Raw genomic sequence first — 17,581 nt, 5'->3', positions numbered from 1 at the left:
AGCTTTACAATGTGTGATAATAACAACATAGCAACCTGCTGCTCAACACGAGTGTCACCTCAAAAGCAAACAGGTCGTATTTGCTTCACTTTATTACACTAATCGAATCATCGGAGAAGCCGGTGTTTGCAAACGGAAACTTATTCAAACACAAACAGTCCGAACCTGGTCTCACGCTGCAGCTCAGTCGTCCAGGAGAAGATGATCGAGGGCAGAGCGGCAGCAGCTCCAGACGAGAGCAGCTTCTTCTGGAACCAGAGGATTCACGGTGTTCGTGTGTGAGCGGGGGGGTGATATGAAGAATCCAGTGACTGTGCTGACGACCCTGTTGTCTGTGGAGTTTGTGCTGTACACAATGAGCCTCTGTTCGCCCCAGTGGCTGTTTGAGACGGGGGCGGGGGCCAGCGAGGGCCTGTTCGCCCTCTGCAGCTCCTACCAGGGCTTCTCCAGCTGCACCACGCTTCCCGCCTGGCTGGGTAAGATCCATGTGACGCCACCGCTTGTTCACTAAAAGATTTGTTTCAGATGATTCTTCTTGTTTTAATGTAAAGCTGCTTTCAAACAAGCACTCCTGGAGTTCTACTGGTTCCTCTATCTACCAGAGACTTGAGATCGTGCAGATCTGAGATCAGTTTGTCGTTGGCTGCTTTCAGACCTGCACTGAAGTCCTGAAGTCTCCCTGAGATTTCCAGGATTCTTCTGGATGTGAGAACAAAATGTAAAAGTCGGTTCCTCTGGACATTGTGAAATGATTTGAAGCCGCGAGTTTGACCTTTTGTTCAGCGCCATCTTAGTTTTTTGAATCCAGGGGGTGGAGCCTAACAGACAGCTATAGGGCACAACCCGCCCACTTACACCTGCCTACTGAACCCATTGGACGGTACAATCACATGGTAAACACGCCCCCAACACCTACCTTTATGGTCTATTTGACTCTAAATGATCATAATTAACTCAGTGAACATCAGCTGTTTGAAGAAGACTTGAAACTAGAGATTGAGACATTAACACAGGAGTGGCCCTCTGTTGGTCAAACCCCAGAAGACAGATATCAGGCCCCTCAGCATTGGCTTCACTATCTGAGTCTGTCTCCATGTTTATTCATAGTCTACGGTTTTGTTCTCATCGTGACCACATCGAACACGAGTTGTAAATACTCTTGTATCGTCAGCTGACCCACGACATGATCTGCACGTGTCGACTCAGCAGGTTAATCCACCATCTTGCACCTTGTTGTTGTAGGAAGCTACAGCTTGTCCTGGATGTTCCTGTCTGCGTCCAGCCTGCTGTCTCTCACCGCTCTGCTCGCGGTCCGACCGGCTCTGAGCCGAGGGAGGAAGGCCGTCGCCGCTCTGCTCCTCAACATCACCTCCAGTAAAACACTACACTCCCTAAAGCCGCACAATCTGAAAGCAGGCACGCACACACACAAAGGTCACTGCACACGTCCTTAATTCAGAGAACAGTTATCCAACCTTCAGCATCAGAGCTCCACAAACACAATCCCTCGCTTGTTCCTGCACATGCAGATTAACACGGAGTCGTAGATCAAGAGCAGGTCAGTGGATGATGTCGGGGGGGGAGTTCACTCCGGCTTCCGGGTCGGAGATGTTTGTGAAATCACCGTTCACCGGCTTTAATCTGCAAACATGGGTCTGATCAGGTTATTTAGATGTTTTTAGTCCAGCATCTATAACTCAAACTACCGTGAATTAATAATCTGCTGCAGAAATATTGTATAAACTATGAAGGATAATTCTCCCATCTGCTGACATGGAGGAGACAGGGTTTATGAATTATACTGCAGCCAGCCAGCAGGGGGCGATCAAGACGCTCTGGCTTCACTTTTGGGAGCTGTCATGTCGTCCCTCTATTTAATGTCTGTTTCTTAAACTGTGTAGTAAAAAGTCAAATCACTGACAAATCCACAAACCAGCTAGTTGGTGGTTTAACTTGCAGCTGCATGTTTACAGTTTTATAAAACATGAAGCCTCAGTAAGACTCTGAGTTGAATCTGCCTCCTCCCTCTCGTAGTCGCGCTCTGTGCCGCCGCTCTCGTCTCCTTCCTGGTGTCGGTCGAGCAGCAGGATCCGGAGCTGCTGCAGCACCTGGGCTGGACCTTCTACATCTGCTGCGCCACCATCTTCTACGCCTCGCTGGTGACGGTGCTGCTGGGGCTCGTCCACGGAGACCGAGGCCGCGTTGAGCCGGCGGAGAGAGGAGGAGCGGTGGACATGACCGTGATGGCAGCCTGAGGAGTCCAGACAGATGACGTTCAGATCATCACGTTCATATTATTACACTTTAAAGTATATTTCTTTGTGTGTATTTATTATGTAAAATTTCTCAGGATTATCAGGAAACTGTAGTTTAACTTTTTTAACTCATCTTCATCCTGTTCCTCTGTGGTCTGTGTCTGCACTTTGAATGAGTGTGAAAATAAACTCAGTGAAATGCAGCCGTCGTCTCGTTTGACCTCTGAACCTCGAGCTGCACATTTCAATATGAAATGTAAGAATATAAACTTGATGAAAAGAGCCAGAAGATACAATTAAAATAAAACTACAGCGAGAAATATTCACCACTGAATAAAAGAAGCCTCTTTGTTTTTTACTGCTGTTATTAAACTGCAGTTGAGAGGAGTCAGGCGCTTCTGTAGAAAACATCAGACAAGTGGGCACAGCTTGGGCACATAGCGCCACCTGGTGGTTGAAGTATTATTGTGTTGTTTATTATGAAACCTGAATAACCGACAGGACAGTGGCAACAACAGATTCATCAGGGATAGAAGAGGAATAGCGTTTGTTTTATTCATTTGTAGAGAAGTATGTCTGCTGTGCTGCAGGGAAATGAATTGGTTTGGCTATCAGCTCGATTTTTATGCACAGACACTTGTTTATTATCTGGGTTGTAAAAGCAGCAGACATATTTATTTTGTTAGATCCTCAGCAGAATTATTTCTCTAAAGTTTGACAGTTTATTAATCATCACATCTCCTCCAGTGAAAGTTGTCTAGACAAAGAAATAAAACAGGAAACTAACAAACTGAGGCAGAGTTGATTTTATTTCCTTTTACAGATGATTGTAATAAAACCCAGAAGATGGTGTTTGTTTTCCTAAAGTAACCAAAGAGTGAATTTCATACATTAGTGTGTGTTTGCAAATCACCAAAACCATAGCAGATATTCACCACATAAGTCCCCATCTATTAGTGTTAATCCCACAACAAATTCAATAATACTGATAGAACGACTACAGTCTGCAGAATGTTTTATAATCCAGGGAATGTTCTTCATATGGTTCAAAGGAAGTTTGACATAATCTTTTTTTCTGTTTTAATGTCATTAAAGTTACAATCATCACGTTCATAATAAACATGAAAATAGCAACTAAATGCTTCACATATCTGTTTGTGTGTTGATCTTTTCTTTTGACAACTGAAATTTACAATTATTTAAGAACATATATGGAGTCCTGTTATTTTTTAGATAAAAGAGCAACATATACAAAAATGACTTCCATGGAAATGTGTAAATTAATTTCATTGACCAGGCGACCGTGTTGGACAACATGAACACAAACATAACAAATACATTGCTGCAAATAACAAGTACTAACATCATTGTGTGTTGGTTATTGTTCTTGTCATGCATCCAGGGGGGATGTTGTGCGTATCAGCTTCAGGAGGGGGGGGGGGGGGGGGGGGGGGGGGGGGGATCCAGACTCTTCCTTCCAGTTTATAAATGTTTGCTTTGCATTAGCAGCAATGATTTCCTAACGAAAACATAAACACACACAAGCAGATTAAAAACAACAGCTAATCATTCTCTATATACGAGTAAATCAATTAAATTTGTTGCATCTAATTCAGACAAAGCTGTTTCTGCAGGAGAATAAATTGAATAAAAGTCTCAATGATTGATTTTCACCTATGAGCAGCAGCAGACTCCTTCATTTGGTGCCGTTGTACTTGACTTCCTTCCCACATTTCTTCAGCGTCTCTTTGAGAAAGTCCACGTCTCTGTCGGACTCGATCCAAACCAGCTTCTTAGGCAGGTCGATCTCAAACTTCACATCTGTGAGCAGAGGAGACAAAGAGGAACTTTGTTTATTTCCATGAGACGACAGCAGCACGATGGAAAGCTGCAGTGTCTCACATGATCAGCACTGAACTGTACAGAGGAGAAGATTCACTGTGAGACACTTGAATTCTAAAATCTCTTTTCTAATTTAACTCTGTGGACTGATGAACTCTGAAGGAAGATGTTTAACTAAGGTGTGTTTAATCTAAAAAAGTCTGTCACACCACAGACTGTCGGACTGGTACAAGCTGGACAAACACAAAGTGTCACTCAGGCACCTGATGTTTTCAGGACTGAGCCAATTAAAATAAAAGAATCATCGCTGCTTCAGGTGACACGAGGACGACTCGACGTTCAGAGCCAACAAGTCATGAGGTGCTTCTGAAAACCTGAAACTGCACTTTCACTTTGAGTTCTCTGTGACACTTCAGAGGGAAGATTTAAGTTATATAAACATTTCATTGTATTTAGCAAAGGCAACATTGAGATAATCAAGACACTAAATCTAAAACTTAGTTTTACGTGTTGGCAGATAATATATGTGAGTCTATCTGTGATGTTTTTTCCTCTACCACATATTTGAGTGATAAGAGCTGAAGACGACTTTATATTGATCTCTGTGCTTTTCACAAGAAACTAGACAAACAAGGTTGTGGAGTTCAGGTCTAAGGGTAGTTTAGTGGTTTGCACTGTCAGGGCATTTGTGTGGAGCTTCCATGTCCCCTCCCCCCCCCCCCGATTACGTAATCCGTGAGTTTGAAGAAGAGGAAGAAGAAGGAATAGGGGGAGGAGGAGAAGAAAAAGAATAAGACACATCTTGGTCTCACCTCCCAGTTTGTTGAGGATTCTGGTGACGGCTCCTGAACATCCCTCACACGTCATCGCCACCTCGAACTCGTGTTTCTGTCGGAGAACACGTAGAATCATCAGCTGACAGTTATACAGATGATCAATAAGTGAGGTTCACATTCTGAGATCAGATTAGATCAGAAACAATCCAACAATGACACAACTGTTGATCTATTAAATATTATTCTGTTTGTATAATTGTCAAATGTCTAGATTTATTTGGCTAAAAGTCAAAAAACGTAATATTCAGCTGACATAAACATTGATATAGTGCTGAAGGTATTAACGAAATAACTATGAATCATCATAACAATAATTTAACATGTTAATACACAAATAATTAATCTCTGACACAATTAGCACGTCACACATCTGTAACAACACGAGTGTGACGTAACATCTAAACACTTAACCTTTTTATGTAATGAGATTTAAACGTAGAATCGATAAAAACCCTGATAACGTATTAAAGGTCCAGTTGCACGGTTAGCATACATGCTACCTAGCATCCCGGACGGGACACGCTGTTTTAAATCAAGCTAACTTTCACCACAGGTCAGATGAAGCAGTTTGAAGAACTCACCGTCATGTCTGAAGTCTTGTATTGAAAACGTCTGTTCATCAGATGTGAACTTTCACCTCGGATTGATTCTCAGCTTCTGCAGAACCTGAAGGAACCTGAAGGAATGGTCACTTCCTGGTTAGCATCAAGCTCAACGTCATGAGCGGCAGCATTTCCGGTGGCGAAGTAAAAGGACGAGTTCACTGTGTACAAATGAACATGTGTATATGTTGCAATGGAGTCAAGTATAAACAGATTATTAAAGCGTTTATATATATAGGAAGGATTTAACGATTAAACTGTCTAATTTATTAATACGATTTTGGAAAAAACTCCACTTCCGCTTATATTCTGAAGGTATTCTCTCTAACTTGATGTGAAACTTCGGTGAGTTCCCGGATGTTTCTCTTTTTTAAGAGCCGAATTAAAAAAAAAAAGTTTGTTTGTCTTCACTTTATTTATTTAAACTGATCCTTCAACAGGAAGTGAGTTTTAATAGAAGAACAAACCGCACAGAAATAGCGCCGCTGCCACATCACTGGGCTGCTCCGGTGCTCAAAACAAGCGCCTCCATTCTGCTGCATGGTTTTCAAAATAAAAGTACGGTGGACGCTCTTCAAATTAGGAAAACACATGCAAATATTTTAAATTTTACATATTTATTAAAATGTGTAAATATCTGTATCATTTACGATTTTATTAGTCATGTGCACAACAATTACAACAAGCAGTTGCTGGCAATGGCATTTTTTTCCTAACTATGCTCAAAAACATTTAGAAAGAAAACCAAACAAACCACACAATAAATAATCTAAATATAGCATATAAAAACTAGAACAAAACATATAAAACAAACAACATGTATTTGTATATTTACATAAACATATGAATGAACCTAACCTTCAACCTTACATGATTATTGTTACTATCAGTAGTGATATTAATATAACTATGATTATTAAACGTACCAGCTTTGTCCTGAATATAACATGTTTATACAAGTTTTAAATATTCAAGAGGATAACGGCGTCTCCATGGAAACAGCACGTCGATCCCCGCCGGCCACGCTGCGCCCCCTGCAGGTCACGTGACGCCGAGCAGTCCCGCTCCTCCTGCTCCTCCTCCTCCTCCTCCTCCTCCGCTAAGCTGAGCTCAATCAGCGGACATGTTTATGAAAATCACTGGTCTGCGGTGACAGCCTCCGGTGAATCCGACCCGGGAGAGAAGACGAGGCCGCTGAGAGGTAGGTGGTTCACCCGGGTGCGCTGGGTGTTTACCCGGGACACAAACATAGCGCGGGAGGCTAACGTTAGCTAGCAGCGGGGATCCTAGCACCTCGGCTATGCTAAGCTAAGCTAACAGTGGATAAACCGGTTACAGGTAGCGAGCAGCTGATGTTTGCTTCGGGTCTAATCTCCTCCTCCCGGCGGGTTAAGCTCCCGGAATCGAACCGCAGCCCCGAGTTCACAGCCCCGGTTGTCTGCTCTCATAGCGCGGCGCATTAAATCACCAGCCCGTGTGATGGGGCAGTTTCACGGCCTGATTCCACCGGTCTGCCCCGTCACCACCCGGACTGAAGACCGGTTCGAACGAGGGGATCCTCCGTGCGTGTGTTTGTGTCTTTATACATGAAGTACTCTGAAGAACTGCAGTAGAACTAAGGAGAGTACTACACTACTGTCCTGGTTCCTATAGTACAAGTATGTTATAGGTGGGGTAATTATTTACTTGTCTTTAAACATAGATAAGAAAACCGATATAACTTAAATTCCTAACCACATAAACTCAAACACACGTGTCAGGCAGTAATAACAACAATGATAATTCTGTATGATGAGATTTATTTTGGAGGATACCTCGTTTTTCTCAGTTTTACAGGTGGAATGAACATAACTTAATATATGGTTAATTAAATATGCTATATAAAGTTTACATTCAGTGTTTTGCTCCTTGTACCTCCACCAGGCAGGAGATTGTGCAGTATTACGCAAAAACTACTCAAATCATTCCCACTGAATTAGGTGCAATGCATCGTGCACAGTAGTTTATTAAATATTGGTCAGTAACTGAGCGATATTTACCATCATGCATTGCTCTCACGTCAGAAAGATGCAGTTGTACAATAAGCTGTTTTTCCCTAATCCTGCTAATAAACCAACAAAAAGAGTAAAAACCAGAACCTCTGGTTGAAGTAACAAACAAAAAGTGTTGAGCCCGGCCACACCCTGTTAAACCAGGATGTGGTGTGTGTTTTTGTGTTAGTGTAATTGACACGGCTTCCAGTATCAGTTTTAAATATTGACACTCAGACCTTTTGAATGTCAAAGTCACAATCTGCATGTGAGGAAGTTTAGTTCGTTACAGGATAAAGAAAATGAGAAAAACAAGAAAACTCCTCTGGTGGTTTCGGGACTTTTTCATCAGGACAAATCCAGCATTGTCTCCTTGGGCTCTGACAAATGACTCTGAGGAATTCTGCCACTTATTTTAGTAATAATTCACAAAAAGAAGAAATCATTTCACCACAATACTTTTCAGATTAGCTGCTATTGAAAATAACGTAGGTGCCACATATTGAATATCAGACATAAACCGGTTTCATATCCGCTGCATGTCGTTAACTGATCTTATTATAATAGTGTATTTAATATAATTACAATTTAAGTATATTAAAAACATAATTTCCATTCCCTCTAGAGCTTCATTGTGAAGAGCCTGTGAAATATATCTCTTGTTTGATTACAAATAATAATCCTGTTCTTCAAACATTCAGTTGTTAGTAGTTATTGTTTCAGTTCTGAATCGCTGGTGAGATAGGTTCCACACCCGGCTCATGTTGATTAGTGTCGTTCTCTCATGTCACAGCCCGATGAGATAAGATCTGAGCGGCTCATAACTCAGACACTTTGTCCTGAGCTCCGTTGCTCTGTAGAAATCCGCCCAATCGTCTGGTCCACGTCTTATTCTAAAGAGGAACTGTCAGGAGGAGTCGAGTTTCACTTTACTTTGACCACCAGCTTTTCTTTAAAATATCAAGTCTGACTGAGTAAAGTAAAATAATCCATGGTTCACTGAGCCAATATGAAATAGAAACAGGATTAGTACTCGAAAGAGAGATTCTGAAGCTGCTTCATTTTCCAGTATTTGTTTTGCAGAAGCTTTAATTGGTCCAAGGCGGAATTTTCTTATAAAAATAGTTGTTTACAAGTTGTTCTGATCTAGTTTCCCACGTGTAAAGAATCAATAGTTGACTGTGTCTATGTGAGAAGATAAACACTCGATTGATTCCACAGCAGCTCTAAAGGCCACAGAGTCGTTTAGCAGGCAGCCTTATTTTTTTAGAAGTCTGAGTTCTTTGTGAAGTCGGTACACATTGACAGGCTGTGTCATGGAGATTAAGGAAGTGTTGCTTTCTAGACGTGAAGTAATGGATTCTGGGAAAATACAACTTCAAATTCTATAGATTTCGGTCTTGTTGGAACTTTTGAAGCTGTTAAAGTTGAATTAACTGCATGTGGTGGTTTTGAACTATAAATTGGGTCGTGTATCAGAAGTCTTAATGTTAGACTTCTCTCATTCTTAGATCCCAGAAGTTTACATCCCACTTTTAGTTCCAGCAACAAAGTTCTTTCTGTTCTCTTGCTATCTTCGTTGTTCACTAAATTACAGGAAGACCAGCATTGATTTTTTGTTCTTTATTGAATGGACATTGCCATAACAGTGAACAACATGATGGTGCAACACGTCAGGATGCCAGAACAGTACAGTCTGAAAATATGATGATAATTATATTAATTTTAAACCAAAACAAGACAAAACAAAGGTAGGAAAAATAATATAAAAGAAAATATTAAGAACAAACACCTGTTAAAAGATAGCTCTGTGTAAGTGAGGTAAAATATTTCTTATTCAGGTGATAATACATAAGTTCACTTTAACACTGGAATGAGGAATTTCTATTGACTTGTTGAGTGAAGACTTAAACTTGTTAAAACGTGTCTTATTGATTTGACAGGTCACGGCAGTAGCACTCAAATGACACTTACTTATAGCACTTTGTAGTTTTGCTCTTTTTTTAAAAGAAATTTTACTTTCTTGATTCTTGTTGTCCTGGGTCTGTACCCTCATGGTCGAATGCACTGATCGTGAGACCCATTGGATAAAAGCATCAGCTAAATGAAATGTAATCACTGCTATTGTTCCTGAAGGACATTTAAGACATGTCCAGCTTCTCCCCATCACAACAACTGATCAGTTTTCTGGTGTTAATCCAAGCGGACGAAATGAAAGCTCAACATGTGACTTAAAGCTCACAGCCCGTTGCTGTAGATTCCTTTCTTTGTGAACGTCCTCATAATGTTCTGCTGCTGCTTTGGAATCTGACACCGACTGACTTGTTCCTTCTGCTGTCAGGAGCCGTCGATGCTGGACTCTCTGATCCGTCAGCATTAGGATCTGTGAGACTGGAAGAGAGAGACGACCGCTCAGTCGTCCATCGAACCAGCGACATGATGGCCTCCAGCGACGTGGACACCCGAGCGGAAGGTATTAAAACCAACTGTTTCTACCTCTAACATTGCACTGTTGTTATTGGTTCACATCTGAACCAGTGCTTCGTGGTGAGGGGTAGTGTTGATGTAACTTGGTCTGTGTACACGCTGGGATTATATGTAATCCCTGTGGGCAGGTAGACGCTGAATCACCAAAGCAGCTTTCATTTCATTTACCAGGTCCCTGTGATGGAGTGTCAGGTGTCTCGTTTGACGGGAGTTCACACCAGCCAATTAAATATTCACTACGCTGTGCCAGTGTTCTTCTACCACTTACTTTGTCTGTACAAGAACATGTCGACTTTATCTTTGTTGCACACAGAAATACTGTTGTTGGGTTTTTATCGTGTGTATTATGGAAACCGCTGAATGGACGATTTGACCCTTATTGCTCTTTTAAACCTCAAAGTCCAACTGACGTCACGTTTAATTATGTTTTTGCAGAAACACTGGACCCACAGTGATTTACAGAGCAGCTGAGGATTCTGTAGCAGACAGGAAACATGCAGTATAGTTTCATTTTTACTTTTTACGTAAAAAACAGGACCAGTAAACATGTGTAGAGTCATGGAGCATCAAGGCCGTGTGGGAGGAGTGGGTTTGGATTATGGGGCAGTGGGTTTTAAAGATGTTCTCTGTTTCCCTCCAGCTTTAGTTTTCACGCTGTGAGGAGACATTTTCTCTCTTGCTCTAAAAATATTCCCCAGCGTCTCCTTCGTGCTTGTACAAAGTAAATAAGAGCCACGATCCAGTCGGAGACTTTGTTCTTTCATCTGAACAAACAGCCAAACAGACGTTCTCCTCATGTGGTGATCACAGTCAGCTGCTTCTACATTAGAGCTCCTGTTGGAATGTCAACACCAAACAAAGCTGCTGCAAACTGGAGAAGTCACGAGTTGAGCTGCGAGCCGGGTGCACAGCTGATATCAGACTCAGAACTCAGAGCAGCGCTCGTCTTCACGTTCATGTGAGAAGAGGCTGATTTCAGAAAGCAAGTGCAGATTAGAAGTAAATTAATCTCATGACTTGTCTGTGGAAGATTGTTGATTATTTCTTCCCGAGAAGGTTTCACCCCTTTGGTTTGTTTATCAGCAGGATTATGTAAAAACTGCTGATAGGATTTCCATGAAACTCAGAGGCAGGATGGAACTAAATGTCCTTCATGGTTATTGATGGAAATAATCAGACATGTTCAGGAGACGAGAGTGTGACGTGTATGAATCAATATGAATCAATATCGACTCATGTGAAAAAAATACATATTTGATAATAAATAAAGCTATTTTGGTTAAGAATTCAGCTTAAATTCAATTTTGCAGGAGGTTTTCTAAATGACTCTCCAGTTATGAAATATATGGAGGCATTAGTCGAATGTGGAGCAGAATATTCCAGTAGTGAAGAAGGAGGGGCCGGGAGGTGGATAAAGTAAACAAACCTGCCCTGTAGCTACATGGGGAGTGGTGTGTGTGGGTGGGGGGGGCAGCAGTAGTGTGTGTGTTCAGTTAACCTGAAGAATGACTGAGTGCAGCAGCATCTCACTGACCAGGGGACATTTGCAGTCACATGCTGTGTAATTAGGTTTCACTGCTGGATTTCTAAATTGCATCACATGCAGTATTTCTGTCTTGTGTAAGTAAACGTAAAGAGAGGAAAACATCTACACTGTGAGGTAAACCTTATATTGAAAGTCTTTGTGATATCTCTGTATGATTTTTAATTTGTGGCATCTTTTTCTTTTCTTCTCTTTGTCACAGGGACTTTGTTTTCCGACCAGAATCCATCAGAAATGGACGCTCTGTGTCCCTCGCCTCCGGGACCAACCAGACCCCAGCGCCACTACGAGAGGATCGGAGGGCAGACGGGAACTTCGTAAGTGTGTTTGTATTTTGACTCTGGGTGGGCGCAGGTTTAGGAATGTGTGTCTTTGTGTGTTTGTGTACAAAATAGATCCAAAAATGAAAGGACAGATTTTCACCAAACGTGTTAATATTGATTGAGTGGGTATTTGCAGATGATATCACGAAATTGCAGTTCATTGGTTTACAAGGCACCAAAAACTACCTTTGCTGTGTGTGACGTGTATCCACAGTGAAAAGGTCATAGACACGTGGTCCATCTGGTTGTAGTGTGGGTGTAATTGTGTGTTTCTCCTCCTCCAGGTTCTGTCAGACTCTGATTCACCTGCTGAAGGGGAACATTGGGACGGGGCTGCTGGGTCTGCCTCTGGCTGTGAAGAATGCAGGTCTGGTGGTAAGTTCACAGAGAGTTTATCATCTTATCACAGCAGGTCACACGGCAGGTCCGGACATCACTCCTGTCAGATACTTATGACCTGATACAGACTCTGTACAGTGAGCAGTTTGTCAGCTCTGGTGTTTGAGGGAGTAGCTCCTGAGGGAGAAACCTCCAGAGACATTAGCTCACGAGTGAACAGAGATGTCAAGTCAAATGAGACTCTTAGTTATGAGGGAAGGTTTTTACTTCATTTATCTTCCCGGTCCTCTCTCATGCAGCCGGATCATCGTGGTTCAGAGCTCACTGGTCTTCACAGAGTCGTGTTTGGATCTGTGGTTATTGTGTCAAATCCTTTATATGTTGAACCAAAGTAAAAGAGACGGGCTGACGAGATATGAAATATTCTCAGATCGTTCTGACATGAAACCAGAGAAGCCAGTGAAGCTTCTACAGTCCGTGTTGTTCTAGAACAAAGGAGGATTCATTTCAATATTGAATATCGATTAATCTAGAAGTTATGCTGTTGATAAATCAATTATTGCATGGTTTGTAAAACTCTATAAATGTGGGGGAATAATCAATTAAATATTCTAAAATATTTTATATTATTATTATTATTGTTATTATATATTTTAATATGATAACCGATAAATAATCCATAAATAATCTCTCTCTCTCTGTCGTCCTCTGTCCAGCTCGGACCAATCAGCCTCCTGTTCATGGGGGTGATCGCAGTTCACTGTATGAGGCTGCTGGTCACTTGTTCTCACCACCTGAGTATAAAGTAAGTAAAACAACTTTATCTTACAGTTTAACCATAATCATTATTATTTATAACAATAAATAAGAAGAAAACACAGTTACAGCCAATTACACAGATCCATTTTTTAGGGCAGCAGTGGATCGGGTTGTTAGTTTGAAATCAGAAAGTCGTTGAGCAACATCATGAACCACAAGTGGCTCTGAACCGAGAGAATGAAGAACATGAACAACTACACAGACACGACTGATACAGCAGATCATAGAAATCAGTCCCTGTCATTCACACTGATACACAAAGGCTGCAGCTTAATTTAATAAACCAACATGGAATTATTGTGTCTTTCCCTGTCGATGCTGTTTCCTCAGAGCAGCTCCACTGTGACTTAGTTCTACCAAATAACCAAAGTGTGTTTGCTCTATAAAGCGACAGTATATGTTTACTTTGCTTCCCGCTGCGCCAACACTGGCTTGTTTGTCATCTGCTGGCTGACAGGTTACACTCTGTTCAAGTGTCTCCACCCTTTTCTACTGTGTAATCAGCAGCATATGGACAAAGCTGAGGCTGTCATCGTCCACACAACACAACACAGTGCAGCTGGGCTCTGTAATCAGCTCCACCTCTCACAAGAGCTGCAGCGCTTCAGCAAACGCTTTAAAACCATTAGATTATGTAACCGATGACACCATAAATGCAAAATATCATCGTTATCTCTTTTTTTTTTACAGCTGTTTAGTGAGTTTCAACTTTGGTGATAAACAGTCAGAGCCTGTTTGTGTTGAAGTTAATGTAGAAACACACAGTAGCTCCGCCCCCCTGACACATTAAAGAGGTTTACTCAGACAGAGAATGAACGACGTCTCCAACAAACCAGAAATAACTTCAACCTCTGAGAAATGTGGAGGAGAAGCAGTCGTGGGAAGGTTCTGCTCTTCTTTTACTGCAGAGTCAGAATCACCACTTCCTCTTCTTCCCCTTTTTCTGATGCAGCAGCAGCAGTTTTCATTTATTTAAGCACCGAAGCTACAAATATACAATTATCTAACCTTCATCTGTTATTCTAATCAGCTGAAATGAAGCATTTTATACTTTTCTGATCTTCACTGCATAAAGTTTTCCTACAACTTGCAGTGTTTAGTCTTTTTCTGGTCGTATCAAGCAGCTTCGGACCGTGTGACAAAGTGAGATGAGGAACAAGATAAAGTAGACAACTGACATCTGATGTGCAAACAGTGACGCAGGATAAAGGCCTCAGCACACTTCTTTTTTTCATGCGAATAAATTGCATAATTTAGGTTTATGTTTCGAACCTCCATCCAGTTAAAGCAACTTCCACATCCACAATGAAGAGAGACATCACAACATTTAGTTCTTCTGACCCTGGGCGAAGTTTTGCTTCAGACATTTACACGTCTAACCAATCAGAACAGTGTGTTGTGGACAATGTCACACTCCAATGCACACAGCTGGGACTGTTTACAAACAAATGGGACTTTTATCATGACTGTTCCAGCTGTTGCAGCCGTTTATCAAACTTTCGGACGTCCTGTAAAGTGCCCTGACGCTGCTGTGCTTCAGTTCTAACTCGGTGAAACTCACCGTGTCCGGAATGATTCGCAATTTCATGCTATTTATTTGTGTCGCTGTTGATGTGTAGAGACCCTGACGTCTGTGTTAGGAGAGTCTCAGCTGCAGTAAAAGGATGGCATCTGTTTTTCCTCCAGGGTGAACCGGCCGTCTCTCACCTACGGGGAGGCGATGCAGCACGGGATGGAAAACGTGTCGTGGCTCAGGAGACATTCCCATTGGGGAAGGTGAGACCAACGCTTCACAGATCCTGACTTTAATTCACCTTATTGTGCGTGCAGCTGTGTCACAGCATCGATCTGTGTCCCTGTCTCTCTCAGACGAGTCGTGAACGTGTTCCTCATCATCACGCAGCTCGGCTTCTGCTGCGTCTACTTCGTCTTCCTCAGCGACAACGTCAAACAGGTCACGACCACACTCAAGTGCAAACACTGACCCACAACTTCAGCATATAAGAAACACACACTAGTGCTGGGAAGTGCTCTGACAGGATTTCTCTCTTTAACTTGTTAACATGACGAAGCGACAGAGCAGCAACCAAAGTGTCTGTTTACTTAATGGGGGTGAAACTCTGTTAGTCTGCTCACATTAAGGTTATTTAGTTCATACAGCCAAAGTTATGCAAGAGCATTGACCATATATGTACTTATGCTCGCTGACGGAGTGAGCAGCTTCCAGTGTACGTTCAAAGTTTACAGTAGCAGTGGAGGGATAACGGACACTTTCATAACCGCATAGAGAAAAGATTTAAACACACTACCTTCATCTGAACACTTAAATGATCCATAACAACTTAAAGAAGCAAAGTTTCTCTTCAACTGGCTGTTGGAAAGTTAGATTGAAGAACTAACAATGAACTTTTCAAACTTTCAAAACAATTTTTTGTTAAACCTGCCTTTTAATTTGCAGTTTACGTTTCGCATAATGTCAAGACTTTAAAGGAACAGTATAAATTTAAGTTATTTTTATGTTTTTAATATAGTTCTGGATGGATTTGTGCTACAGTTTCTTACCACTAGATGGCGGTGTCTCGTTGATCAATGACACCAATCAAAATGTATATTTCGGTTCCATGTGTCTGACAAACTGATGATAAAAGAACAAATGTGAACAGAAAAGAAGCTTGAGAAAAGCAAATATAACAATATAAACAATTTAAACAGCACTTTTCAAAACACACAAAGTGCTTCACACGACTGAAACAGGATTCAAACATTTCAGGTCTAAGGCAGAAATAAGACCTTTAAATTCCAGCAGTAAGTTGAAGATGAATCACTTCCCTTCCTCCTCTTATGTTAAATATCTTGTGTGTTCTCTCCTCTTGTGTCTCCACCAGGTGGTGGAAGCAGCCAACGCCACCACCTTCAACTGCTACATGAACTACACCAATCAGACGGAGGTGGTGGTGCCGAGCTTCGACTCGCGCCTCTACATGCTCTGCTTCCTGCCCGCCATCATCCTGCTGGTGTTCACCCCCAACCTGAGATACCTGGCCCCCTTGTCCCTGGTGGCCAACCTGGTGATGTCAGCCAGCTTGGTTCTCATCTACTGGTACTCCATCACGGTAAGAAGCGTGTGCGTGTGTGTCTGTGTGTGTGTGTTTCACCTCCACAATCACGACACCAAAGCATCTGAGAAGAGCCGAATGCAAATGTTGTGTGTTCTTCACCGTAGACAGGAAACAAACCACAGATGCTGTCAGATGTCTAATTCCTTCAAACTTGATTGACTGGAATTTTGGAAATATCAGTGCTGGAAAAAAAATGTTGTTGGAAGTTTGAGTTTTGCTCTTTATCATCACACGTCATCGCACCTTTAGAAAAACATAATGAAGTGAGAAAGTATGATTTGTGCAGCAAAATCTGATGACGAGGATTCTACACTGCATTTTTTGCACATTTGTATTTGTGCAGTTAATACAATTTCCTTATTGTTTCTATTTATAGAAGCTTTTACTTATTACCCACTGGTTAATCGTAACTTTCCCTCGAGCGATTTTTAAAGTTATTTCCTGATTCTATTTCTGATCTTACAGCCACTTATCTCAAACGGCCGTGTGTTGCGCTCTGTCTCCCTGGTTCTACCTTGTTGATTGGCTTCTGGGTGGGATGTTGATAACAGGACAACTGGTAGTGACAGAGGCTCCAGATTGCCTGGGTTTCCAGCAGTGGAGTGTTTCATCATGCAGCTTTTGCCCTTAGCAGATACAAAGCAGTCGTGTTCCCTGAGAAACGGCCTTGCCTTGGAAACAAAAGTAATTTCTTGCATCAGAAACCTCACAAAGATCGTGCTCTCAGAGATCTATGTGGCCCGTTAGGTGTTTCCGTGACTGATGAATCACCTGAGCCGGGGGATTTGGGAAAACTAGAGCATAAAGGTGGTGACTGTCTCGAAAAACAGTCTGGAGTCAATTTCTATTCACGCTTGGTTTGATTTTATCATCTCACCGTATTTTACCTGAGCAGTTCAACTCAGAATGTATATTAGTGTTAATGCTCATTATGAATCATGATTTTTAAGGCTGTGTCCCCTTTTGGTGACCTTTTATTTAAAGACCAATATAAAATATGATCATAGAAAGTGAGATCACAGAGAGGTTTCCCCTCGTCAGCTCCTGTAAGTCCAGCTGGCTCTGCTCTTTTTCTCCAGCTGATTAAAATAATCCAGAGTCATTGTTTAACTGGTCTGGGGTCTGTCCCAACTGGCCTGGGCTCTTCTGTCGCTGTGTCCCGCTCCAAACGCAGCCACAGAGGAGAGGGCTACAACATCTTCCCTCAGGAGTTGGGACAAGACTCTAATCATGATAAATTATCATTTACCAGCTAATTTTAATAAGAAGGAGCAGGAGGAGAAGTTCTCTTGGCACAATGCTGTTGCTACTTAGTGTGATTTCTTTCTGTCCATAGAGGGAAGCTGTTGTCTGCAGGAGTGATATGATTGACAGTCAGAGGGGGTC

General features: G+C 41.9%; 2 protein-coding genes across 3 annotated transcripts in view; one reads left to right on the top strand and one right to left on the bottom strand.

The window, feature by feature from the left end:
- Positions 1-3,715: 3,715 nt before the first annotated feature.
- atox1 (antioxidant 1 copper chaperone) lies at positions 3,716-5,672 on the bottom strand. The gene is made up of 4 exons (XM_053429018.1): positions 5,515-5,672; positions 4,910-4,985; positions 3,930-4,076; positions 3,716-3,774 (listed from the first exon to the last, which is right to left on the bottom strand). Exons 1-3 carry the CDS (start codon positions 5,551-5,553, stop codon positions 3,952-3,954), a joined length of 240 nt encoding a protein of 79 aa, XP_053284993.1. The 5' UTR covers positions 5,554-5,672; the 3' UTR covers positions 3,716-3,774; positions 3,930-3,951.
- A 933-nt stretch (positions 5,673-6,605) lies between these two features.
- The window catches only part of slc36a1 (solute carrier family 36 member 1), a 28,933-nt gene continuing 17,957 nt past the window's right edge, over positions 6,606-17,581 (top strand). Inside the window, exons 1-8 of one of the 2 annotated variants that reach the window (XM_053428608.1) lie at positions 6,606-6,736; positions 9,907-10,038; positions 11,798-11,912; positions 12,203-12,293; positions 12,974-13,062; positions 14,763-14,852; positions 14,946-15,030; positions 15,962-16,189. In XM_053428608.1, the coding sequence (XP_053284583.1) occupies positions 10,002-10,038; positions 11,798-11,912; positions 12,203-12,293; positions 12,974-13,062; positions 14,763-14,852; positions 14,946-15,030; positions 15,962-16,189 (735 nt within the window). In that variant the 5' untranslated portion in view covers positions 6,606-6,736; positions 9,907-10,001. Of the gene's footprint in view, positions 6,737-9,906; positions 10,039-10,090; positions 11,673-11,797; positions 11,913-12,202; positions 12,294-12,973; positions 13,063-14,762; positions 14,853-14,945; positions 15,031-15,961; positions 16,190-17,581 lie in introns of those variants that run through there. The other variant, XM_053428609.1, reaches the window with a different exon arrangement.

This window comes from Pleuronectes platessa, chromosome 8 (genome assembly GCF_947347685.1).
Source record: "Pleuronectes platessa chromosome 8, fPlePla1.1, whole genome shotgun sequence".
NCBI lineage: Eukaryota > Metazoa > Chordata > Actinopteri > Pleuronectiformes > Pleuronectidae > Pleuronectes > Pleuronectes platessa.
This window is presented reverse-complemented; position numbering and strand designations above follow the sequence as displayed.

What these genes read in the sequence shown, in the direction of transcription:
- atox1 (XM_053429018.1), bottom strand. Translation starts at nt 5,553, where the DNA reads ATGAACAGACGTTTTCAATACAAGACTTCAGACATGACG. An exon ending in ACAAGACTTCAGACATGACG is followed by an intron (nt 4,986 to 5,514) that starts GTGAGTTCTTCA and finishes GTTCTCCGACAG; the next exon opens with AAACACGAGTTCGAGGTGGC. An exon ending in AATCCTCAACAAACTGGGAG is followed by an intron (nt 4,077 to 4,909) that starts GTGAGACCAAGA and finishes CTCTGCTCACAG; the next exon opens with ATGTGAAGTTTGAGATCGAC.